At 39.6% G+C, this 15,043-nt stretch overlaps 1 protein-coding gene across 1 annotated transcript in view; it reads left to right on the top strand.

The window, feature by feature from the left end:
* The window catches only part of LOC119728426 (endoplasmic reticulum membrane-associated RNA degradation protein-like), a 49,517-nt gene that overhangs the window by 11,639 nt on the left and 22,835 nt on the right, over positions 1-15,043 (top strand). Inside the window, exons 10-16 of the mRNA XM_038200655.1 lie at positions 322-348; positions 1,119-1,190; positions 2,458-2,625; positions 3,138-3,406; positions 3,751-3,825; positions 4,609-4,773; positions 13,174-13,287. Coding sequence (XP_038056583.1) covers positions 322-348; positions 1,119-1,190; positions 2,458-2,625; positions 3,138-3,406; positions 3,751-3,825; positions 4,609-4,773; positions 13,174-13,287 — 890 coding nt within the window. The remainder of the gene's footprint in view (positions 1-321; positions 349-1,118; positions 1,191-2,457; positions 2,626-3,137; positions 3,407-3,750; positions 3,826-4,608; positions 4,774-13,173; positions 13,288-15,043) is intronic.

Raw genomic sequence — 15,043 nt, 5'->3', positions numbered from 1 at the left:
TTTCTAAAGGCACATGTGGAGTATGGCAGTGTTTTATGCACCAGCATTCTACTGTGTCTATAAAATGTACTAGTTTTTTTAGACACACACTCGGTGAAGGGCAAAACCTAATTTGATTTATATCACCCCGACGCAAAAAAAAAATCCATCTTATAATAGACACACACTGTCGTGATTTGTTCCTAGTAAATATTCTCTTACTAATTCTTATCATGCACATTAACTGAATGGCGTATATTTGGCTGTACACAATTCATCCTTCCTCTGTCTTTGTCACAAATAATCATTGGAATATTTTCTTCCTTTTGTTTTTTCTTACAGTCAGAATATTTCACGACGTTTGATGAGGTAAAAGTTGTTTCTAATAATTAGATAATAGTTTCGAACCTAGTGTAGTCAAATCATGTAATTTTTGTTTCAAGACACATTCATACTCATTAGTCCCTGTAACGTCCCAAACCACCCTGCCAATTACTCCCTGTACCATCCAAAACTGCCGGAGCATGAAAGGGGCTAAGGAGTAATTCCATATGAACTCGATCAGAGGTCCCATGGTGACCGACTCAGATTTGGCTTTAATAAAGTCTAGATGTTGTATTATGAACGCATGCAAAATTTTAGGCATCAACTCCTAAGGGTTTCCGAGATTTGGCCCTTCAAAGATATGATGCCACGCCCGCTTTTTGCAGCGATAAAAGAGATTTATTTGCAAGGTATTGGCCTCCACAAAAACCTATAGTGCAATTCGGCATGCCAAGCCCGCTAGCACTCCACAAGCGTTGTTATAGCTGAGGCGCGCACTCATTTTGTTAACCCTATTAGTTGAGAGAGCATGGAGCGCGTGCGTACTACCTGAGTGCGACTCCCACAAGCCTGGTGCCACCGCAGTGCCACCAGATTTTTTGAGCGAAAAAGGTTTTATGAATGGGAATAAATATGTGCTGGGTTGGTATTTAACACTATGTTTAAGATCTGTTGGAGTCTAAATACTGATAATTGCCCTCGCCTTCGGCTCGGCTAATTATCAGCATCCAGACTCCAACTGGACTTAAACAGAGTGTGTAACACCTCCAAAGTACACATTTATTCCCTAATTAATCTCTTTCTTGATTTCTTAGATGCTATGTCCATACCTGTCAGATGAGACTGTCAACAATGCATTGATCCCAACAATTGGAGAGACTTACATGGTAAGGCGTATGCGTTTATTGCAAATTCCAATCGATTTCAGAAGTTTGCTTTCCACAGAAATCGTGACTTATTGTAGTGTTACAGGGTTGATCCCGCAAGTTTCTTTAGTGAAACCACACGGCTCCATAACACCCTGACATGAAATAGAACATATGATTTTCTGATAAGATCGCATTTTATTCGTCAATGGTAGAGGTACCGGTAAAGCACCAAGATTCTCGTCAGTCACTACATTTTCGCGTAAGTTTGATGATAAACCCATTGCCCTAGATTCTTGGGCTAATGACTGCGTCTGGAGTTTTCTAACACTTCTACTCTGGAGTCACCAAGTTCTTGTCATGTCCTCACAACTCAACTCCTCTAACCAACTTTTTCGCACACCCCAATGCTGAGAAAGATGTCACAAGCTGCCCGGCTCCAAATATGGGGGTAATTTTTAGACCGACCCCAAATAACATACTACCAAGAGGCTGTTTATAGCGCATATTCTTGAATCGTCAGTATTATAATCAAGGCTGAAAATGCCACCCCCGCATTATGGCTGCCATTTTGTACATGCTATACACAAGTAAAGATGTTTCCTGCATGCTATATATAAGTAGTCTTCATGTAGACGCTATGATATGCGTTCAGTTTATGCGTTCAGTTTGGCCGAATTCCTGCCCTAAATGATTTCACCACTGCTAAAGGCGGCTCTGGATATATCAGACGTTATGGCTGTTGTGGCTCTGAACGTTGTGGCTCTGAACGCCTGTTATCCCAGAATTATTTTTTTTTCCTAACAATACAAAATTATACGCATTTGAATGAGAAATGAAGGAAAATCTGACCATATGAAAATTTGTTTTTTACAAATTTTGAATTTTTGCGTTTATGATGCCCAAAAGCAACCCAAAGTAGGTCAGGTCACTCCCGTAGCTGTGAGGCCGTTAGGGCACTTTGATGAGTTTATCAGTCTCCTCTATCTCACCCGATCTGCTGCAGTCTGCACGCCCTCCACCATGCTCTTGCCTGTCCATCTCCGAATATCAGAGTCCCAGTTTGCTCTTGGTCTGCCCCATCTTCGTCTGCCCTCTACACTTCCGTGCATGATGGTGTGCACGAGAGTTCCTGGTCTACGGACGCCCAAAAAAGAAAACTAGTAGATTGTCATCAAAGTAAACATACTGATAGAAAATTTGTTAGGAGAAAAAAAGAAGACTTTTTCAAATACACGAGAAGAGCAACTTTAATCCATGAAATTTACTTTGTGTTGTGGTTTTTCAGGAGATGCTCCTAGATATCTTAGTCCATCCAGAAGGCCCCAGGCTACGAGATCACATCAGTCATGGGGAGCTGGACCTACAGACAATGACTAGAGCCACCACTAGCCATGTCATGTCTATCTGTGCGGCATTCTGCTTGAGGGACTGCCCACATCAGTCACTGATTCAGGTGAGATGAAGTTTTAACCCTACTAGGGCTTGGAAGGGACACATTTTTCCGATATCTTCACCTCACAATTAGGTTTTTGTACCAAGAGTCTGTGAGTTTTAGACGGGTGTCTTGCAGACATTTTGACGTAAATTTTACGTAAAAGGGACTCAAATTTTTGATGCAGGGTATCAAAATCTTGTGCTTTATGTTGATCGTTTTTCTCTTACAAGTGTAGAAGTTCGGTTAACATTTTACCATAATTTAATTACATAATTTAATTATGATATGTAGAGGTTGGATGTTGAACCCCCTCCCCACGACCAAAAAAACCCAAATGCTCTTTAGTTGGACTAGGTTTAAACCATCACCATGTTACGATCTAACAATGTAAAGGAACTGGTTTTGAACTGATTAAGTTTTGCTTGAACCAAGGAAAGTTCAATTGAGCCAGGATTCAAAACAAACCTCTGGACCTGCTTCAATTGCAAAGATTTCTGTTAAAACACCGAATCTATTGTGTGTCTTCTTAGATACCCCTGTTCAGTAGGATAAAAATGACTGCCGAAGACTACGCCCCGCTGTTCCACCCAGTATCACTCCTCAAGAGAGAGCTCCTGACCTTCCTAGAATCTCTGTCGCAATGGGTTGGAATAAGCAGGCCAGACGAATCGGGGGATATCGGGTACCAGACCTGGTCAAGCACAGAAACTGGTAGCGACCAATCGGCACGCGATGCAGCAAGTAGTTTACTCGCATTGCATGAAGGCATGCCCGGAGCAACTGAAGACCTTTTACAGTGGTGAGAATGAATCAGACTTCAAAATTCAAATTTTTTGCCTCTTAATATTTTAACACTGTTCTCTAAATCTCATTTTTTTGGGGGCGAATTTGAAATTGAAGGAGGTGCTTCCCACACAGTTGTTGCCAAATGAAGTAAGTGTGAATACAGCATTGAAATTACTAATGGAAATTGAATTTATTCTTGCATGCATTTATATAAAGAAATTTCAACATGTTATTATATAAAGAAATTTCAATCAAGAAATTTCAAGCAAAATTCTTTGCTATTTTCTTCCTTATAGTAAAGAATGTATGTTTTGAAGAGATGCAAATGATTTCATTTTATTTTGATTTCAATTCCAGTGTAATGATGCCTTTTGCTGAACTCGAGCCTCTAGTCATCTGTGTGTCTGAATCAATAGGAAAAACTTTGTTCAGGTAATTTTTAAGTCTCATTCAGAAGTACCCAAGAGATTTCACATTTGTTTTGTAGCGACCCTTAGGGTTAATTAACATCATCGAATGAGCAGCCAGAATTGTTTAAATATTACAAACGTTTATCATTATTTTTGTAAAGAATACAATTTAGAAGAGCATGTGAGGTATACACGTGGGGAAAAGACCGAAACTTTGATTGCAGGAAAACTGGCAAAACAGAATCAGGCTGTAGTAAACTTACTCAGTCTTGAGCAACACAATTTAAACAAAAATATCCACGTTGCTACGATTGGGTCCTGATTACTTGAATATGTATTTATCCCAGTTTTGGGGTCTTGAGTTAACCCTAACCCCCTAGGCCTTTTTGCTAGGAACCATCCTCAATCCTCCAAAATCCTCCAAAATTTTACAACAGTGCCTAAATTCTTCAAAATTTTCAGACAGTCCTGCCTTAAAATGCATTCATCCTCAATCCTCCAAAATCCTCCTTATCCAAAAATGTTGCACTTATGTTCAAATGAAGGGTACCCAGCCCCTCAATCCTTCAACATCGTCAGACAGTCCTGCCTCAAAATACCATTCAGCCTCAATCCTCCAAAATCCTTTTTTGAAAAAATACCATTCAGCCTCAATCCTCCAAAATCCTTTTCTGAAAAATACCATTCAGCCTCAATCCTCCAAAATCCTTTAAAACCACAAGGAGGATTTTGGAGGATTGAGGAGGGTTAGGGTTAAAATGTCAAAGCGAGTTTTTTATCATCCGTTTATTATTCGTCACCTCAGGCCCCGAAGAGAACTTGAAGTCGTATCCTTACTGCGACGAATCACTGCCCAGTGTTTAGCGTCTTGCCGTAATGTGAAGGACATGGCCGAATTGCGGTACCAACAATACAAAGCCAAGGAACTCAGGTCACGACAGCGAGCCAACTACACAAGGCTGCTCAACTGGTGAGAAACGCTTGATTATTAGCATTTTAGGTAAATTGCATTTTTTGGGACTAAGGATATTGAATAAAGTGGGAGTTGAACCTGTGTCCTCTAAAAAACCGCTTCAGTTTTTTTAAAAATGTGCTGTCTGCCTCTGGACTCTTTGCAGAATTACCCCCTTCGTGGTTTCACAGACAGAGTTATATAGGACTCATGAACATATAGTGGAATCCGGCGACCAGAATTAGAAGCTTTTACTGCAGTGGTGTCAGGCTCACTCGCATGCTGCCTGTGTTCTTAAAGACGAGGCGCACGTGCATTTTGGTGTTCCTATTGGTCGAAGGAGTCTGGTGTGCGTGTGTTCTACCTGAGCACAACTCGCACGAGCCTTGCGCCACTGCAGAAACTGGCTGCCGCAGGATTTGTCTATAGCTGCTGTATGAAGACGACAGGGATTGTGTACATTTTAATAAATTGAGTTGTGTGTACTTCCTGCCATACACATGCGAACCAACGGGCCTACACAATCCCCCCCCCCCCTTCCCTACAAAGGTTTCATGAATGGTCACATATCACCATCTAGTGTTCATGCATAGAGTCTGTTAAACCTTTCATTGCCATGTCACAGCTTAACTTTTTTTGCCAATCCGTGGTCGGCCAACTATTGCAGGCTTGGTCCAAAACAAAACAATAAATCACAAAGTTTTCAAGGTACCGTGCCATGATTTGTATTAATTGTGAATTCTCTGCTCGACCAAAATTCAACTGCCAAACATGAAGACAAGTTTCCTCCGTCTGATGGGCAGAGGTAGTGAATGTTTTTTGGACAAATATTGTTGCCAACCAGGGTGGGAATTTTGTGTATAAACTGAAGGCCGACCATACAAATAGTGCTAAGTGTTTACAAACAAAAGAAAGATCTATATACAGTCTCACACTGTGTTCCTTTTTTGGGGGGGGGGTGGTGGATAAAAACACTATAAAAGTATAGAAGTTAAAAAAAATCAGTAAACGACAATCAGTGACAGCTCACACAAAAACACACAGTTTTATACTTTTGTATTACCCAATAAATCCTGTTTTTTGGTTACGTCTCCCAATGAAAAAGTCACCTTACAAAAACAAAAACAAAACAGTTTTATTGAAAAATGTACATTGCAGTGGGGTAAAATTGGTTTGTCTTGTTTTTTGTGTGTGATAGGGCACCACCTCCCCCCTCCATTTGTGGAAATCATCAGGTTTGATCTCTCCCCACTTTTGGATCCATTTGAAAAAAAAAAAAAAATTACAAAGTGTCCACCAGCGGATCCAGTAAAACAAAATTAAACCAGAGAAGGAGCAGAGACAACTGTTGTTACATTGTTTTTGTAGTCTAATCATCCCGTTTCCTTCAACTGATTCGTAAAAAAAAGGGGGAAAGAAAGTGCCCCTACCATTAAGTTAGATCATGCCCCCATATTTTAAAAAAAAAATTGCAAGGGTGGTCAGCCACCTGGTTGGTGCACCACTGTATTCTTGTCCCCCACCCCAATCCCCCAGAAAAAATATTAGTTCACAGGTCCATTAGAGTGAAAGAAGTTTGCATTGAGTGCATTAAGATTTGAAGGTTTGCATGTTGAAGAGAGAATTATGAGTAAGTTTACGGTCGGACCATGTAACGGAACCTCACAGCCCCCCAAAAAGAGATTTGTTTCATGGCGCAACCGGAAACTTATTCTTATGGAGTGCATTGCTAATTCATGTAAAGTTGTGTCTCTACAAGTTAGTTCCGGGCAGAATTTCCATCCTGTCCTGTCCATGACTTCTGCTGAAGCGCTTATACCCCTTTTAACTCCCCCCAATAATGTTCCCTCTCATATTCCTTTCAAAAATTCAAAATATATACCATTCTAAACAAGGAGTGATCAAATATCAGGCATTCCTACTGCAGCAGGACTGTGGAGTGTGCATCCTCGAGTTCAGAGAGTCAAGTTACCGACAAATCAATTTATGACTTGGCCAGGATAAGATTATACAAAAAGAATTGGGCTGTCTCAAATGACATGTCTAGGCAGTTCCTTAGGAAGAAGAGTTAACATGACCCTGGGGAATGATGAAGGAGTCTTCAAGGTTTTTTTGTGAATTTGATCTGGCTCCCCTGAAAGAATTTTAATGGGGTGATTCACCATTTTACCTTGATGTTAATTACAGATCCACGTGCAGTAAAACGTGGGCTTATGGATAGGACCCTCGAGCATTTATGAAAATTTATTGGAATATTAATGTTAAAAACATAAAGGCTTTCCTGTCCATTGTCATAAATTTCCCACTAGGGGCTCTTCAGAAGTTTTCAATTTGCCCCTCTCATTTTTTAATCCCCTCTGCAGAGACATGGAGTCCACCCCAATTTCAGAAAATTCTTTGACTGTTGGTTATTAATTTTGTTAATATTTTAGATTATGGACAATGATCCTTGGGGAAATGGGAGGATCGAGTGGGGGGGGGGGGGGAGGGGGGGAAATCCCCTATAAAACTGAGGGTGGGAGATGCAAAGGACAATAAGATATTGCCTGTCTATCACCCTTTTCACTTAAAAGTGATATACAACATTTGCTTTTGCTGTAATTTTCAGAAATGGATGGATTTGGGGGTTAGTATTTCATAGCGAATATTGTTAGACTAACCTGATTAAAGTTTTGTGTTCATAGATGCTGGAAAACCCAAGAAAAAAAAATGCTCTTCTTGTAGTCTGGTTCCTTGACCCTACTTCAGATGAAACAGAGCAATTTATAGATATTGGGGATTTTCAAGTCAGGGAACCAGACTAGCTGGCTTGCACCCGTTTACAGATGTGTAAATGGTTGCAAACAAATTATGTACTAACTTTGGTAAATTGGGGGCAGTATTTTAAAAAAAGTTAGTTTGGCCGACCATCATTGAAAATTGATGCACAAATTCCACTTTTCTTTAAAAGGATGGCACACCAGGTGTCATGATTTTACAGAATGCTTGAAAATATTGTTCACTTACAGTCATCAAGTAAGGTATTTGTAATAACTTGGAATTTTTTTTTGATGTTTGCAAAAAAAGTTTAAAAAGCAACAGTGTGTTGGTAGAATAGGAGTAAAGAGTACTTGTAAACATGTACTCTACATAACCCCCGAGGACAGACACACAAAGGGAGAACAACAGATCCTTTCAGTCCTCGGGAGTTGGGTCTTTTGTTCAAAACGGTCCTCTGTAGTAGGTTTGTGTGCTTAGTCTATGGGAAAGTGTTATATTACAGGGACAAAGGGAAACACAAAGCATTGTCTTTGGGAATATAGTAAAACAAGAGTGGGTGGGTATATTATAATGTGTGTGTAACAAACAGGTTTGAACAGCGTCCCCAGACTAGAGTGATACGGTGATAACCCCCCCCCCCCCAAACTACACAGCACATGGTCGTGGTCAGGGGAGTCTTGAAGGGGGATGCCAAGGTCAATTCACTGGTGCTGTGGAGTGCTCTGGTCCAATGGGTATGGTGCTCGACTCACGTGCTGTGGTAGGTGGGTTTGAACCCTGATGGGTAACATGGTGCTTGTGTTCTTAGGCAAGACGTTATACTACACTTGCCTCTCTCCACCCAGGAGTATAAATGGGTACCTGTGAAGGTAGAGACCAGAATGCGCTGATCTCGTCCAAGTGTATTCCGTCCAAAAAACGGTGAAGTATGATTTCATTTTTGCACGAAAGCTTTAATAGAACGTGCATACCAGGCAGTGTTAGGATTCCAAGAGTAAGAAGACAAAGTCAATAAATGTGTTTTCAGGTTAGAGTGACGTCAATGCAACATAAAAATTTGCAACCCGTAAATCTGCCAATTTTGTTCCTCAATTTCAGAGTGTAAGGACGCTTGAAGATATATATATCCTTAAATTGCTAGAGAAATTATGTGCACATGGCCCCCAGTTCACTGTAAAACTAAGTCGTTTACCTTTCAGGCAAAGAGAGATAAAAGTTTAAAGAAGCAAAACAATTTGCGTAACTCGCATTCTCTGGCAGTTACATTGTTGCTGTCCCACTTTGATAGATATTTTGTGAGTAGAAATCACATCTGAATTATTTCAAGAGGTGTTAGTTTTGAGGGATAATTAAGGTATGTTTGATTTCCACCAGCCGGTCAATAGAATAGGAGTTTTTTCTCAGCAGATTTTGTTCTTGGGACTGTTTAATAATTGTTGTTTAACTAAACGTAATATAATTAGTCTGAAACGGCCCTCAAAATATATATTTACAAAATTCAGTGATTTCACCAATTTCACAAATATTTAATTCATCTGAATAATGGATGTCAAGCTAAGTGGTTTACCTACATCTTAAATGAAAAGCTCATGAGTGTGCCCTTTCTCATGCATATGAAAAACTTACAAAATGAAAAGAAGTCCTTGAATTATTTGGTGGCATCTTTTCATAGTGTTCCATAACCCCCTCAAAAAACAACGACAAAAATTAAAGATCAATAGTAGAAAGAAGCTTGACCACACATCTGTTAATGAGCGAAGCAGGCCTGATCAGGTGGGATCTTAATTGAACACTTGCTGAACGTCCCCGCATCACGTCACAATCATAATTGCAGGCCTCACAGCAAAACCTGTACAATGCATAAAACCTATAAAGACCTATTTTCATTCTGCCATACATTTGAACATTTATAAAAGAAAATGTAAACAACTGCGAGTGTACAATAAGCTCTGGCCATCCTGCATGAAAGTCTTGCATGAAATTATCAAAATGATAGTCGGAGCTTAAAAATGTGATGCCCAAAAATGCGACACCAATGGCACATATGGAACACCAAACTTTAGATTTATACCTAGATAGATAGCGATTTGTGATAAATACCACGTGACTATAACATTACTGCACATATTTGTCCTCCATTTACAAACTTTGCATAAACAGCTGTCCAATTGTTATTTTTGTTAAGTATTAAATTTATTTTGTTTGCTTGTTTTGAAAATTAAAATTTTGTAGGTATATTTTATGGGAAACTTAAAAACTTTTGGTCAATTTTCCGGGGAAAGACCGACCGACCACCAAGTGGCATGTAGAAGCTCCTGCCAGAGCTTTAAAAAACCCTTTTGACCCACAGTTTTATTTAAATTGCCAAAATAACCACATTGTCAATATACATGTATACCTCTCTGAGATTCTTTGACAAGTGTTTCAGAGCTGCGTTAAGGTAACTATTTAGTGTGGAGAAGTTGTGGTAAGCAATTTGCTATATTTCTGCATTCTCTTTCTGAAAAGTGCACGATTTTGCACCATAAAAACTTATAAATGCTTATCTGAACTTAGAAACGTTTATAAACGTATATTTTGATTTTCAAAACCTATTTAAAAGCCTTTCTGTTGAAGAAGAGGGGCACTGTGAGGCCTGTAATTGGTATATTATAGACCCCTCCATTAGGCTCCGCCCCTTGTGCACACGGGCATCAACACATGTGCCTCTCCAAAACCAACACTGCTTGTTCCAATCACGCACGTTATAGGCACGTGAAAGCATGCCAGGCTAATGTGCACGCATTTCAAACACTAATCACGGTTGTGATTGGTCAAAATGCTGTGGGGTGGGGCTGAATGGATCGGCCAATCATTGAGGCTGATTCAAAAAACTATATTTGTCCAGTGTCCTGTATCACTATATCCCCTGTCCTATTTCCATCTCATCAGAATACCGAGTGTGCCAAAAAAGTGCAGCATTTAGAAAACAAATAATTCAAACTGTTTAAATTTTTTTTAACGAAATGATAAAAGCTTGACTATATTTCAATCCACTCTTTTTTTTTTTTACCCCATTTCATTTGGGTCCCTAGATCCAGAAATACAATCAATTAAGTGAAAGGGTGTAAATTTAACTTCGCCCACTCTCACCTGTGATGTCACCAACTTCAATGCTTAACCCAGATTCAGCATGTCCAGGTGAGACTACCAAGTAAGATTGACACCCTTTCACTTAAATGATTGTATTTCTGGATATAGGGACCTCAATGGAATGGGGTAAAAAGGAATGGATTGGGAAATAGTCAAAAGAAAAAATATTATACAGTTTTAATTATTTGTTTTTTGAATGTTGCACTTTTTTTGGGCACACTTTGTACTTCCAATTACCAGACACATCGACCTCCTACTGTTTTTCACCTCCCTCTCCAGGCCTCTCATTTGGATGTCTTGGGTCTGTCTTTAACCGGCGATGTTTCACCCGCTCTTTGCAGCAATTTGATTATTCAGGGAGTCCAGGGACCTCAGGCCATGTCCAAAGTACTTGGCTACGGCTGTCAATTAACACACACGTTAATGAGAAGTGGCTTAGGTGCTTCCATTGGCTTGGGAAGCCGTAGCCTCTTCAGGCGTGGCCTTGCTGTGCTCTGAGTAGGACGAGTCAACCGTGCAGTCGAATGCAACCAATCAATTAAATGTGTCATGTTTAAACTCCTGCACTGCAGGTTGTGTCCCCAGATAGAATCTAACCCCGAAATGCATTTGTATGCATCACTCATTTGGAAGGTTTTATTCTCTTTGTACTCTTTTTCTGTGGATTTTCATCAATTTTTTAGTAGTTGCGTTCTTTAAGAGTATCAAGTTTACTGCCAAATTGTAATCTCAATTGATGTGAACAATGCTGAGAACATGGACGAAGGGAATATAGGCTAAAAGCTTTTTTTGCAGATCACAAATTATATGCAAGACTCTTGATAATCAGCTTTATGATAATTTTGAACCTCTGGTAAATTTACTTGAAGGGTACTCCGCCATTTTGAGAATGATTGTAGGTGATGTACACAAATCAATTTTACTTTTTTTGTGAATCACATTTTTCCATGAACTTAACAATGTAATCCTTGCTTTTGGATGGACCCATTCCAGGGACCTAAACACGAAGCATTTTTTGGTTTTTTTTATGATATCTTAGCCTTTGTGAACAATCTTGTCATTCCCCGGCCAACCTCCTAGGGCCCTTCTCAATTCATATCCGGACTGAGTTCTGAACAAGTTGTGGACATTTTATCGGGTAAAGGTTGCAGGATTCTGAACAACTTCCCTGTAACCTTCTCACAATGAAGATATCAGTATTAGTGACAGTGTCAAGCAGTTGCTAATGAAAATTTCCCTGGAACATGTCCAGGACAGATGCGGAGCTTCTTCTGGACAAGGTGAATGATTCTGCCCGCTTCTTGTCCAGAACTCGGCCCGGATATGAATTGAGACAGGGTCTTATTAAGGGCCTTTTCACACTGTGTGCATACATTCAGCATGGTAAAGCAAAAAAAAATTGCTTGGCTTGGAAACTTGAGCAATTTTTTTTCAAAAATACGACATGATGATGCATTCTGGCCAATCAATGTATGGGTGGAGGGGTGAAATTTGTCGGGATTTTTTTTCTGATTTCAGGATTATTTTGTCAGGATTTTTCCTGATTTCAGGATTTGTAAAGAATCCCTTTTGAAATCTGGAATTCCTGAGGTTTTATTCAAAGGTGTTTTTACCTCTACGTAGAACAAAATAAGTGGGTATTCTAAGGGCTGTCTTTAATAATAATAATAATAATAAAGGCATTTATATGGCGCTTTATGTAAAAATACCTCAAAGCGCCTCACAATAAAAACTCTAAAACCTATAGGCGATGAAAATACTAAGATGGAAATTAGAAAGTAACTTAAAGTGCTATACAGTGACAAGTACTAAAACACGGAAGCAAACGAAACTAGAATGCAAGTTACTATGCCAAAAGAAAACAATTCCAACCAAAAACTTTAAAAAGCCAAAACACCAAACCAAACAAGTAAAATGCATAAAAACTAAGCACAAAATGTATAAAAAAAACAATGTTTAATGCAACACTGAACAACAAGCCATTAGAAACAAGAAAAAGGCAGAAATGTGGTAACAAAAATCTAAATTACCAGGAAAAACTATATAACGAGAGACAGAAACACTGAGTAAACAAAAGCTCGTAATAAAAAAAAGGGGAGCAAACCAAACTAAGAAGCAAGTAAATATAGTCAGATACAGACACAAACAACAGACCCTACACTGCACTAGGGTCCTCAGTATCGATAATTTCATGGATTTTTTTCATATTCACCAATCTCCGCCCTGATGGGAGGTTATGACATTAACCCATTAGCCCTCATACTGTCCCATACCTCCCTGCCTGTAACTCCTCATACCGCCTCAAACCGCCCAAGCACTCAATGGTTTTATTGATTTTATGGAGGAGTATAGACAATGTAATACACTTTAATACAAATGCTAAAAGCCTTTTTTTGTGCTTGAATAAGCACTAATGTCGGGATGTCCCTCCACAGCTAGTTCATTTGACAGTCAAGTTGAGGTCATACTTTTTGAATGTCTTGCCCAATTCTTGGATTGATGGAGTTATTGTCTGGTTAATTGCAGCATACCCAGAGTGTCCTGTGGCCTGAGGCTGGTCGCGCTGATACTGCTCTGTCAACTCAGAAATCTTTACAGCATCTCGTGCTGTGCTTCTAAGGAAGCTGAATTTCTTCTCAAGTAAGTTACGCTATCATGATTCTTCCCTCAACCTTTTATTGATTTTCCTTATGTTTTTTTAAATTTTTTTTTTTAGAATTGCCTGTCATAGTCCTCCCAGAATTGACATGAAAAGGTACATTCTATTTCCAAATCCACCATGAAGCTTTGTAACTGGCACTTTGTGCTGATCAAGTTAGAAAACAAAATGCAAGAACTGCAGGCCATTTCACGAAAATTGACGCAATGGCATAAGTCCACTTGCGGCACAATTTATTGTGCAATTTATGCAACATTTCACGCTGCACAACATTACAGGTATGACAATGTCACAAACGTTTCATACTACGTAAGTCTGCGACTTCAAGGGCGGATCCAAGGGGGGGGGGGGCCAACAGGGGGCCTGCCCCCCCCCCCCCCAAATGAACCCCAATTTTTTAAATTTTTTGAAGTGACGTCGCAATAAAGGCAGGCACTGCATACACCACCATCTTTTCCTAAAAAAAATTGGTTAAAGTGGCCAGAAATTGCCTCAGATCGCACCACTGAACATCTAGAATCCAAAAAATGTTTGGGCCCCTTGAGCGGGCCCCAAACCTCATGCCGTAATTTTTTTAAACCAATTTTTGGGAGACCAATTTTTTTTTGGCCCCCCCCCCCTCCCAAATTGTGTTCTAGATCCGCCCTTGTGGGACTTGCGCAACAAATTATGGCGTAACCTGCGCAATCATTTTACCGGCAGGTGGCGTATGTTGTGGAGTAGCGACTGAAAATGACCCTTTTTTACCAGCACAACTTATCAAGGTTGATACAAGACACTCACAGCTTTGTGCTTGAAGTATAAGATTTGCTATTTTAGAATTGTTAGAGTTGTCGCACGGTTCCAAAGAAAGTCGCACAAAAACATTTTCAGAATGGTGGATGGAGGTGATTCAATGACTGTTTTTAACAAAATCATACACAAACAGTCGTTGTGAATGCTGTCACTATCCTTGTCCAAGATGTTTAGATCTTTTTAAACATTGCGCAGCTACGCCAAGTTTTGTTAAATCGATCGTAAGTTTATTGCGCAGCTGTGCAATAAATATGTTGCGTAAGTCCTACGCATGACGTAAGTTACATGTACGCACCGTTTCGTGAAATTGGCTGCTGTTTCGGGCTGGCTTTTATTGATACTTCACAGGCTTGCACCTAATTCAGTCAGGTATTTTTTTAAAGAAAGGAAATCTCCCTAAGTTAACTGCCTGTCTTTCTTTTACGTACCATGAGCTTCAAATTATACATTTCTTTGTATTATTATTGATTTTGCAGTTGTGTCCTGCGTAAACAGGATCCTTGTCAATAAGTGAACTTAAGTGCTGCCCTAAAAAAGAATTAACAATCCTGAAAGGATTTTTTTTTTTTTTTTTTGTCTGAGTGTTAACCTTTGCATGCCATCATTATTGATGTTGCAAATGACGTCAGACGGAGTGGTAGTTAAATGTAGCTTGAATAATCTAGGTGTAATTAATATGTGCATCAGGGAATTACGCAAGAACTTATTTGTGTTGGGTGTGCTGGACATCACCATGGCATTACGGGTACTGAGAATTATTAATTATTTTGGTACATACTTTGGCGTCACCATGTTGTTTCTCGGTCATAGGCATTAATAGTACTAATTACTTTATGTATGTGTGTGTGGTGCTATGGCCTTAACAAGAACAGAAATGTTTTCACTCAAAGAGATCCCATAATTAGGTATGGCAGTTTGGGGGTCTACCCGATGTTCCCCAAT

Source organism: Patiria miniata, unplaced genomic scaffold, assembly GCF_015706575.1.
Source record: "Patiria miniata isolate m_02_andy unplaced genomic scaffold, ASM1570657v1 HiC_scaffold_20, whole genome shotgun sequence".
Taxonomy (NCBI): Eukaryota; Metazoa; Echinodermata; class Asteroidea; order Valvatida; family Asterinidae; genus Patiria; species Patiria miniata.
Note: the sequence above shows the minus strand (reverse complement) of the source record. Positions and strands in the feature narration are given on the sequence as shown.